Source organism: Zingiber officinale, chromosome 5B (assembly GCF_018446385.1).
Source record: "Zingiber officinale cultivar Zhangliang chromosome 5B, Zo_v1.1, whole genome shotgun sequence".
NCBI lineage: Eukaryota > Viridiplantae > Streptophyta > Magnoliopsida > Zingiberales > Zingiberaceae > Zingiber > Zingiber officinale.
Window position 1 is genome coordinate 127,986,940 of NC_055995.1, and position 11,784 is coordinate 127,998,723.

The 11,784-nt window shown below is 41.2% G+C and overlaps 1 protein-coding gene across 1 annotated transcript; it reads left to right on the forward strand.

The window, feature by feature from the left end:
* Positions 1-7,616: 7,616 nt before the first annotated feature.
* On the forward strand, positions 7,617-11,497 carry LOC121985936. Its single transcript, XM_042539670.1, has 3 exons — positions 7,617-7,929; positions 9,701-9,781; positions 10,863-11,497. Exons 1-3 carry the CDS (start codon positions 7,771-7,773, stop codon positions 11,223-11,225), a joined length of 603 nt encoding a protein of 200 aa, XP_042395604.1. The 5' UTR covers positions 7,617-7,770; the 3' UTR covers positions 11,226-11,497.
* The last annotated feature ends 287 nt before the right edge of the window (positions 11,498-11,784 follow it).

Genomic DNA, 11,784 nt, shown 5'->3' on the forward strand with positions numbered 1-11,784 from the left:
CAATAATCCCTATAAATAATGCTAAACCCCAAACCCGGTAAAATCGTAACAGAATTTTGTTATGAAAAATTAAAATAAAATTCTGTTATATAAAATCTTAATAGAATTTTATTACGAAAAATCTTAACAACTTTTTCCATAACATCCCTTATATTAACCTTCATCCAAATATGAGTCACCCGTCAATAAAAATGATACCTTTTAGTCGGGGATTCTGATATCGATCAACAATTGAAACAGTCTAGCCAAATAATGGTGTCGATGTTAATGATCATATCAAAGTAAAAGTATAGAATTCCAAGTCATAGTTGAAATACCATAGCTTAGTGTGTAATACTTTTCCTGAACCCCTATTCCAACATGTAATGCACCACATCCATGAATATTCAATTTTGTGAAACTCTTTCAGTTCAAAAACTAGCCTCCGTCATCTGCCTTCTTGATTTGTTCAAAGGCTCATTGGGTAGAATTTGGCCTTCCTAAGCTATCTTTCTTCAGAGACTCTGTAATGAGATTTCCAGCAATACTAACATTTTTATCGGCCTCCCTTTAAAATAAATCAAGCCTGTGAATTTTCAAAGTTGTTTCAGGGACCTCACATTCTTTGATAGGTTTTACCTTTGATTGAATCTGGTTTGAGTCCTTGTCACAACAAAACTCAGAAATATCAAGCCTGTGAATTTTCAAAGTTGTTTCAGGGATCTCACATTCTTTAATAGGTTTTACCTTTGATTGAATCTGGTTTTAGTCCTTGTCACAACAAAACTCAGAAATATCAAGCCTGTGAATTTTCAAAGTTGTTTCAGGGACCTCACATTCTTTGATAGGTTTTACCTTTGATTGAATCTGGTTTTAGTCCTTGTCACAACAAAACTTAGAAATATCACACCTATTGCTATAGGAATGAGCATTTCCTTAAGGTTTTTATTTTTGAAAGATTCGCATTAGATGCTCTTCCTTATATTTACCATAGTATAGCACAGTTCAATTTATCGGGCTTGATTATGTCCAAAAATCATGGAGATGTCAAGCTGGGGATGTGACTACGACATTGACCGGATGTAAACTCCACTTTTCTCTGCAATAAAAAAAACGTCAGTGCCGAGCCAGAGAAGGGGTCCCGACGTGGGTTCTCTGATGCTCTTCCTCAAGTTTCTTGGTGGTGGCATATCTTGGAGTGCTTTTATCTTGCTCGGGTTTGCCTCAATGCCCCGCTCGGTGATGATATATCCCAGGAAATGCCCACTTTTAGCGCCGAACAGACACTTCTAAGTATTTAACTTTATTCCATATGTCCGGAGGGTCTGGCAGATCTCCTTAATATATGCACAGAGATTGGCAGCTCGGAGAGATTTAATTAATATGTCGTCGACATATACCTCCATGTCGCGGTCGATCTGCCGCCGGAAGACTTTGTTCATCAGCCTCTGGTAGGTTGCTCCTGCATTCTTCAAGCCGAACGACATTACATTGTAGTAGTAGGTATCGTTGGCGGTGATGAAGCTGACTTTCTCTTGGTCTTCGCGGGCGAGCGACACTTGATAATACTCTTGATATGAGTCCAGCATGCATATCAGCTCGCACCCGACCATGGAGCCTACCATCTGATCGATCATGGGCAAGGGATAGAAGTCCTTCGGGCACGCCTTGTTAAGATCCCAGAAGTCGATGCAGACCCTCCATTTATTGCCTGGCTTGGAGACTAGCACCACATTAGTGAGCCAGCTTGGAAAATGAACTTCGTATGGTCGGCCTCCAGTATCTTCTCAATTTCCGTTCGGATAATCAGGTTCTGTTCAGCACTGAAGTTTCTCGTTCTCTGCTTCATCAGCCGAGCGTCCGGTCGAACGTGGAGCTCATGCTGCGTGACGCTCGGGGAAATGTGGGGCAGCTATGTGTTGACCATGTGAAGACATCATGGTTCTGCTGAAGGCGTTCGATCAGCTCGACCTTCTGCTCGGCCTCCAAGTCAGACGCTATGAAAGTCGTCATGTTTGCTCGGTCCGGATGTATCTGTACTTCTTCATTTTCTTCATAAATTAAAGTGGGAGGCTTCTTGGTTATGGCACTTACCTCCATCCGGGGCGTTTTCCTAGCGGACTTTGCTTCTGTTTTTACCATCTCGACGTAGCAGCGCCGAGCGGCCAACTGATGTCCTCTTACTTCTCTGACCCGATCCTCCACCGGGAACTTGATCTTCTGGTAGAAGGTTGAGACAACCACCTGGAATTCATTAAGGGTCGGTCGACCCAAGATGACATTGTAGGCTGAGGGGGCATCTACTACGATGAAGTTGATGGCCCTCGTCCTTCGAAGTGGTTCCTCCCCGAGCGAGATGGCCATCTTGATCTGCCCAATTGACAAGACTTCATTGCCGGTGAACCCGTATAGAGGGGGCGTCATTGACAATAGCTCGCCTTGGTCAATTTGGAGTTGGTTGAATGTCTTCTTAAAAATGATATTGACCGAGCTACCTGTATCAACGAATATACGATGAATAGTATAATTGACTATTACTGCTCGAATAATGAGTGCGTCGTCGTGTGGCACTTCAACTCCCTCGAGATCACAGGGACCGAAGCTGATCTCGGGTCCGTTGGCCTGCTCCAGACTGCAGCCCACCGCATGGATTTCTAACCGTCGAGCGTGTGACTTCCTATCTTGGTTGGAATCTCCGCTGGTCTAGCCGCCAGCTATGATGTTGATCTCCCCTCGAGCAGCATTGCTTTTTTTCTCTTCCTCCCGAGCGGACGACCTGTTTCGCTCTCACCCGGCTCTTGCCGGCTCTGCGCTCTTCCGATGAGGTGGCCTCAGGGATCGCCTTGCTTCTTCTCTCTGCTTGGAACGATGATACTCGTGTCGCCGGTCAAGAGAGGGGGATCGGCGATGATAGCTCCTAGGCACCCGTTGGGCGACCGGGTTGAACTCGCGATAGTCGCGGGTGTTATGAGTTGCAGACTGATGGAACGAGCAGGACAAAGGGGTCCATACCTTCCCCTTGGGTCTCGGTCGCTCTACGGCAACATGTTGGACGACGTGCGACCTTACTTCCTGGTGTGGCCGCACTCCTTCAGCCTGTGGCCCTCTCGGCGGCTGATGGCTGGACGACGGTCGTCGCTCGGTTGGCGCCGATAGTTCCGATGGAGCCTCCATCCTTCTGGCCACCTGGGTCTCCTCCATGTTTATGTACTTATTGGCCTTCTTCAACATGTGATTGTAGTCGCGGGGCGGCTTCCGGACGAGCGATCGGAAGAAGTCCCCGTCCACGAGCCCTTGCGTGAACACGTTCATTATGGTCTCGGACGAGACAGAAGGGATATCCATTACCACCTGGTTGAAGCGCTGGATGTAGGCTCGGAGAGTCTCCCTCTAGCCTTGCTTCATGGAGAACAGGCTGACGCTTGTTTTCTGATAATGTCTGCTGCTCGCAAAGTGGTAAAGGAAAGTCATTTAGAAGTCCTTAAAGTTTTTGATTGACCCATCTGACAACCTCTGAAACCACCGCTGTGCCGAGCCGGAGAGCGTAGTAAGGAAGATTCGACACTTGACTCCATCTGTGTACTGATGCAGAGTGGCAACGTTATCAAACTTATCGAGATGGTCGCCAGGGTCGGTTGACCTGTTATACTCACCGATCGCCAAGGGAGCGTAGTGCCTCGGCAACAGATCTTGTGGAATGGCCTCGAAGAATTGTCGGTTGACCCACTCGGGTGACGAATTAGCTCGGGGCGCTTTGCCTTTTCTTGCGTTCCGCACGGGAGCCTCGTCCGAGGAAGAACTCCGGTCCTGGTTGGCCTGAGCGATTTCTAAGGGTGTCTGAAATAACGCCCGGTGAAACGGAATGGGCGCTGGTGGAACCTCTCCTGGAGTGCCGGTCAGCATCTTGTTTTGTCCTCAGATGGAAAGTTGCTCCGACCGATCCTCACGTGCCGCCCGACCCCCTGAGGCTGACGTTGCTTGCTGCGCCAGACGATCGGCTAATGCCTTTTGCTACTGCTGTTCGACTATCTTTACTGCCCGTACTTGAATGAGCGCATCGAGCTCCTCCGGAGTAAACGTCACGGTATGGAGACGTCCAGCTTCTTCCATCTCCTCAGCTCGGATTCAGGTGCGCTCCCACAGACGGCGCCAAATTTGATCTTGTCCGAGTGTGAGCAGACGGACGCTGGGAAGATGGCGCTTACGTTGACTGGATATCGACTGAAGGTGATGCGGACCTCCAACGAGCTAAGCCTGCAATCACAGAGTCGTTAGTGCCGAGCCAAGGAGGGGTTCCCCGGCGATGACCCTCCGACGCTCAAATCAGCTACCGGCGGCAAACAAATGAAGAAGAAAGGAGCAACAACGTGACTGTAGCTACAGTGATGAAAAAACATACCTCCGATGAAGTTTTGAGGTTTCTTATATATAACTACCAAGAGATGCGCGCACACTTCCCAAAGCGTGCACGCTTCCCATATCATACCTGGAAAGGTCGTGTCAGAAAAGTATGTCTGACGCCATATCTTAATAGTCCGAGCATATCCCTAACGTGGCAGTGGAAGCTTCCACCGTACGATCCTCTGTCTGACCACGTCACCGACCATGTCGCCTGTCGATGACACTGATCCCTAGGAAGATATTGCCAACTGCTCCTTTGTATGTTATTGGGCTGAGCGGGAGAGCCACTCGGCCAGTCAGCCGTCCGGGTGATGCAACAGCCGGGCCAAGCGTCCCGAGCGGGAGAGCCGCTCGGCCAGTCTGCCGTCCGGGTGATGCAATAGTCGGGCCGAGCGCCCGCTCGGTCAATATTCTGCTGGTTGGCTCCCCCATCGGGTGAGGGAGCCCTGTCTACTAGGTCGAGGCGACATCCACTGTTTGGTCGAGCGAGATGGTCGCTCGGCCTTCGTGCCTCCCTGGTTGAGCTTCATGAGCGTCGAAAGCTCGGTGTCTGACCGAGTTGTCGAAGTGTTGGACCGTCTACTCTTCCTGCTGACCACGGAGGTAATTCGCCCGATCGGATGCCCACCTAACGTTGACCACTTTGACCTCCTGCCGATGGGGCCCTACCTTACCACCGGATTAATATGAAACCAGGATCTATATGCCCATCTAATTCTCCTAACTAGAGTCATATCCTTAACCATAAATGTAATAAACTATACTGAGAGCAACTTTTTTTAAAAAACCAACAATACAAATTCATTCCTTAATATCATATTCAATATCATTTTATAGAAAAGGTCATATGAGAAAGTATTATCAATAATTTAATTACCAACGTATATTAAAATAATAATATTTTTTAAGTACAAGTATGATTATTTTATAATATACCAAATAATAGTTTACAATAAATAAACTAGTGACTATAATATTTCGATAATAACAATAATCTAATAAAAAATAATTATTATACTAGCATTAATTTATAGCATTAATTTATGACTGCTATACCATAAAATAAAAATAATAATTTTATTGAGTTTTATAACAACAACCCACATTACAACAAATACATAAACAAGAACATAGTAAGTTAGAAAGATAACAATTATCTAGGTATATATCAATAACAATTATATAAACAACAATAGCAATAAAATATTATGAATATTTCTCTTTAAGATTTATAGCTAATCAGTCATGTTTGCGATTTTATTGGTTAAGAATAGTAAAGTTTTACATATCAACCAATAAAAAAAAAATCAAGTTCTCTGATATTTTCAAGTACCTAGATGATTTTTTGTAGTAAGATAACTCAAGTAGTCATCCTTGGTATGCCTCTTACTTCAAATCTTTTATTATCCTTAGTCTTTTGCAAGAAGAGATAAATATTCTACAAATAAAAAATTAAAAAGTTTCTATTAATTCAGAAGAAAAAAGGAATCGAGTAGGATTAGTGCTACTATAATTATAAGACTAAATAATCTCTTAGTATTATTATTTTAATTTAGCACAAGATTATAACGTTTCATAACATAATTTATTCCATGATTAACAATTAAAGAGATTCTGATTAATTAAAGAGGTTCCTCCTTGGTATATCATTCTTTCTCTATATTGTTTTCCAAAGATAGAACATTTGAATAACAACAATAAAATATAAGGATAAAAAAAAACTAGAGTTAAACAATCAATATATTGTTAATGAGACTTTTGCATACGATAAGAAAATCAGTTTAGTTCAAATAATTAGTTTGAAAGTCAAAGTTCTGTTACCGAACTCCATTAGCTTGGTTACCAAACTCCATCAGCTCAGCCACCCTCAGTTGGGACAACTTGGTCACCCGACTCCTTCAGCTGATTACCAAACTCCATCAGCTCAGTCACCCTCGGGTGGGACAACTTGGTCATCCGATTGACTCCTTCAGCTTGGTTACCAGACTCCATCAATCTAGTCTTTTTAGCTCAACTACTCTCAATTGGGGGTATACATCCTACGTACGTGGCTCACTGAGAAGGCAGGGGTGTGTGGATAAGGAAGCAACAAGATCACCTAGTCATGTAACCATTTCTCCCGGAGGACGTTGACAGCGTAGTCATTTCTCCCAGAAGATATGAGTAATGGAGTCGTTTCTCTCGAAAGACGTAGACAACATAAGTGCAAAATGTAAGAGAGCACACTTATAGCCCTTTAAAAGATCGTCTGCTTCTACAGGCACAGGTGCACATAGACATTCAAACTCTTCTCTTCAACCACTTTTTTTCCTTCTCCAACCCTAGTGTTAATTTTAACGTCGGAATGGTTATGTCGAGTCCAACCTTTCAACTGTATATATGTATTTACCTCCCTCCATATCCGTGAGACCGACTCTAAAAAATCATTTATGTGATGATTTAATATCTTTTTGATGTTCATGTTAACTTCTTACTGAGTGTTTATAGGAACCCCCTTGCCACCATGTTTTCTATAGTTTTTTTTACTCACAAAATCACGATTTTAGATAGGAAACAATCTAAATCTACCGGTCGTAAAAGAACAACAGAATAAGAAAAAGGAAGGAATGCGAATTTTCAATTATAATACAGTAACTTCATGCATGTTTCCTGTTATCAGAGTCCTCAAGATCATCGTTCCACCAAAATATCTTCACATAATTCTATCAGAAAAACGTGAAATGAGATACCATTCCAAGTCACTCCTTCGAATTGGTTTTTTGTGCAGATTGCTTTGTCATGCATCTATCTATCAGCGTCTTGATTGTTGACGTAAAGCGAAACTTATTTTGCAGGCACAATGTCTTGATTGTTGAATAAGCAATAATCATATGTCTTCTGTTTCTCAAGAGAATAATAACTTACGTCAAAGATTGAACATGTTCTCTGTATATAAATACATTGTTCTTATAATTAAGCTGACGATCAGTCTCAAGACATAGTCGAGTTGACATAAGTCGATGAAAATAATGACTATGGATCCACGTAGAATGTTCGGGATCAGCGCATGACTGTGCGCAGAAATACAGAAATTATAAGCTATCGATCGGACATTGAGACTTGAGAGAGAAAGAGAGATGGGCTGACGGCCGCAACGAGGGAATGTAACGTGGTTACGGGCTTGTATGGCCTTGAACCGGCCCAAAATGTGATAGATGCTTTAGGGAGCGGCACCTAATTAAGGTTTCTTTAGCTGGCGGTTTGGTTTACCTTTCTTGCGAGGGGAAAAGGGACAGCGAGCATCGGCGTCCACGGGATAAGGTTGAGGGTTGTTTCCTAGGGTTTCTTCGTCGACGGAGACTCTCTCTGCTCTTTCTCCATCTTCGTCTGCATCTGGATCTCCTTGGAATCATGTCTAGGAAGCGGAAAACGGAGGCGACGCGGCTCGACGAGGTGGATCGGACGATGTATTCCACCTTCTGCAGCGCTGCCAACTCGCTCTCGCAACTCTATACGCAAGCCATGAATCAACAGAAGGTCTCCTTCCAGGCCGGCGAGCGCCACGCTCTGGTTAGACTTTCTCTTTCTTGCCCGGCTCTATATTATTTCCATTCATGTCATGTATCATCAAATTACTTTGATTTCAGTTTAATATTAGATATCTTCATCTGGTAAAATAAAGAGGCAAAGATGTTTAATCTCAGTGCGCATCCCTTTGCCAATGCGATAAGAACACGCTACTCTAAAATTGTCGAGGACACGCTTGACTGTAGGTGCTTTTATTTGTCTGTGACATTACTTTGCATATAGGCGTATGCCACGGACACCTATATACCTTCTATGATAACTTAAAGGATCGCATTGTGCATATAGCGGTACACCTGTTCTCTTTCTTCCAATAACGACCTTTCCATGGTTTGAGAAGATAGACTCGTTTCGATTGTAAATTACATAAGCAATACAGGAACAGTGCAACTCCTTTCAATTTAGTGCAAACTGTTTTGTTTTTGTTATGATGTCAAACACGAACTTTCACTTTGTTACTTCTCCATTTCTCTTTCTTTCTCTGCATGCATATCATCGTGATTTCAATTTTTGTGCTTGCCTCGACTATATGAATTTTATTTTAACATTGAGCTCTATACAAGGTTGTGACTAGTGATACTCCCATCAATTAAATCATTGTTACACTGATTAATATTTTCTCTCTCAGCGTTTTTATAATGTATATGTTTCTTATCTCCCTCTGGACTCTTCTTCCATTGTCATCAAAGTCATTCTGAAAGATGATGGTCAACCCACATCATCACACATCTATCCTTTCTCTAGGGTATTAGTCTATGCAAGGTGAGGCAACAAATTTTACTACTTGCACTGCACATGACTAATGCACATCCCCTTTCTAGTGGCACGCAAGGGAGATGTTAAGGTTGGAGTTGTCTGGTTAAAGAAAAGGAAAGGAAAGGAAAGAGAAGTTATAGAAAGAGGGCTAAGAATGAATGATGGAACAGAAAACAAAAGGATTAAAAAGGAAGAGATTTGATGCTGACTTGTTTTACTTAAAAAAAGGTTTTTTTTCTTACTTAAAAATGTCGATTTAGTGCATGAATTAGCTTTCCAGGCAAGAGAAGAAAAGGAAGCAGTTTGATGGAGAAAATTTGAAAAAAAATAATGTATTTTTGATAAACATGTCCTCGTTATGGTGTCCAACTAGATTTCCATTTGATGTCAAATGTTTTGGAATGATTGAACTTGCACCATAATGAAAGTTTATATATGACATTATCACGTCACAAATACAATTATTTGAATACCATAATTAATTGTGACAACATAGTTTGTGTATCATTCATAAAATTGTTTTGCTTTAATACTGGTAAGTGCGAAATATCTCGAAATTATAGTTCTGTTGAAATGCTAACTCTTTTAAGATATAAGAGGAGTGAAACATAGTCCATATTTATTTTTAGCCATTGATGTGCTTGGCCTCTCACCTAGTCTTGGTTTTTGTTGTTGTTGATGTGCTTAGCCTTGCCTACTCAATTACTTGTTATTGTTTAGTGAGATTGTAATCTAATATATTTGGTGTTTTCAGTTGGAGATCTACTTATTATTCTCTTATCTTATATAAATAACAAAAATAATCTAATTTGACTAACTTGTTAGTTCACTTTCCCCCTTCCCCAATTTACTCATGCTTTATTATAACTCTCATTGACAATAACCACATTTGAGCCTTTCTATTTCTTTAGTATATTCTTCTCTATCTGAAGCCTCGTGCAGTTTTTCAAAACTTGCATTGGTTAATTACTTAAGTATTGCTTCAATTCTTGTTGTGCAGGAAAAGCTTTATCAGTGGATGATGAGGAAGCAAGAGGAAGAGTCAAGGATTACCGTAGCTGATATTGTTGCCCATATTCAGGTTAATCATCTTTGAGATTTTTTTTTATCAGGTTCGATGAAGTTGCCTTTTTTCCATGCCAATTCTTTTAGTGTTTAATTTTCTGAACTTATATCACTACAATGAACCAACATGGAAATTGTTTCTGTTTTTGTGCTTGAATTTGATGGACCAACATGGAAATTGTTTTTGTTTTTGTGCTTGAATTTGATCCGTTTATGTTCATAATTGTTCACATTTTTTTCTTGATTTATTAGCTATAGTTGATGGGAGGTAACTATAAGTCCTTTAGTCTAATGAATAATGATTTTACTCTGTTTGATCAAATTAATCATTAGAAAAAACCTTCTGTTACATGTTCCCTGAACTTAAAGTTAAGAAACTGAGGGGCATTCTTAGCATGGCTGGTTTATTTGTTAGTATTAGATGTTTCTAGAGTGTCTGATGTATGCTTGGTGTCTACTGCTGTTGTTAGACTTTCATTCTTCACATTTTGAACTCCTAATGTTGCAGGAAGTGGACTTAAAGCGATGGTTTGATTCTTCAAAGTAGTGTTAGCTATAACTATAGGTTGCTTATGACCTGATTACATGTGAGCCAAGTATATAGAATTCTCAGAGTTGTATTGTCAGATCAATACCTATACTTTTTAAAATTGAGTTGCCCCTCAGAAATCATGAAGATTTTCATCAAAATCCTTTACCATGACACTTCCTACACATCTAAAGGAATTAATTGAAATATCCAATATTTGCAAGGACACAGTGAAAGCAAACGCATTCCTCAAACTAAAAGACTTGATTGGTTTCTTAGTGTTGGATCCTGCATAAAGCTTCCTTAAAAAATTGAATAGTGGCTGTGATGCCTACATGTAGCTATTCTAACTTGTATTGTCAGATATCATCCTCATAGCACATTCACCCCAATATAATTTTTCGTTGCAATTTTGGTTGCATGTGGCATCCTTTTATTCTGCTATGTGGTTGCGTCATCTTTTAGTTGCCTTTGCTAAATCCTTTCGTTGGAACCATTTTTCTGCAAGCATTTCCCTTTATTAACTGTTAGAGGAGTTTGTTGTATTAATCGGATATTCTTTTGACAGAATGAGATGGATTATGCTGTAGATGACGCAATCGGTTCCAGGTCATCCCAAACAACAATGCAGATGACAAACTCAGGCATCCACCATCTGTCCGCTTTGTTTGGTCCGCCAACTGCAGGACTTGCCCTTCGAAGTGCTCCTTCTGATTTCTCAAATGCTCTTTCCAGTCCTGTACGCAGAAGCCTTCAGCCATTTCACCCTGATCATGGAGGAGGATTCTATACCAATGGTGGTGGCCTAACAACCGCAAATACTGAATCGAGAAACCATGACCCTTGTCAAAATCGTGAAGCTAATTCTCTCGATTCAAACTATTCATCCATGGATATTCACACAGATAGTCCACCTCGGGGATCTTACTGAGGGATGAATGGTTTGATCATAACTAATGCAACCTTGGGCCCCCTGTTCTTCAATTTGAACCGAGGATATGGTTAAGGATAGAAATATATATACCTAGCAAACTCTGATTATTCTTTCTTAGCAATGCATGTGTCATACAATGCTAATCATATGTAATGAGAGTACTTATATCTTATTTTATTTAGGGTAGTTTAGCTATTTGAATGGTTTGTGAGTACATGTTATATATGGAATTATTTATATTTGGTGATTTTTATATGGATCGTAGTTCACGGATGGCTTGAGCTTATCTAAAAAAGTGAGATGAAGTTTGTTGATACATTTTTACTGTCACACCTGCTAAAAAACATCATAAAGGTGTACAAATGATTGTTTTATTTAATGCAAATGTGATGATTGAATTTCTATTAATTCCCTTCAAACCATTCCTAGCAACAATGTCCTTCCACTGTTCTACTTAGGTGGCTGCTTGGTTACGTCCCTCCATTTCGCTTGGGGCCGAAGGGGCGTTTTGGGAGAATGTAATTGAAATTTGGGTGTTGTTTTATGAATGGGGACA

Bases quoted from the DNA above. Each gene is read 5' to 3' on its own strand.
- LOC121985936 (XM_042539670.1), top strand. From the start codon at position 7,771: ATGTCTAGGAAGCGGAAAACGGAGGCGACGCGGCTCGACGAGGTGGAT. The intron at 7,930-9,700 runs GTTAGACTTTCT...CTTGTTGTGCAG, and splicing joins CCGGCGAGCGCCACGCTCTG to GAAAAGCTTTATCAGTGGAT. The intron at 9,782-10,862 runs GTTAATCATCTT...TTCTTTTGACAG, and splicing joins ATATTGTTGCCCATATTCAG to AATGAGATGGATTATGCTGT.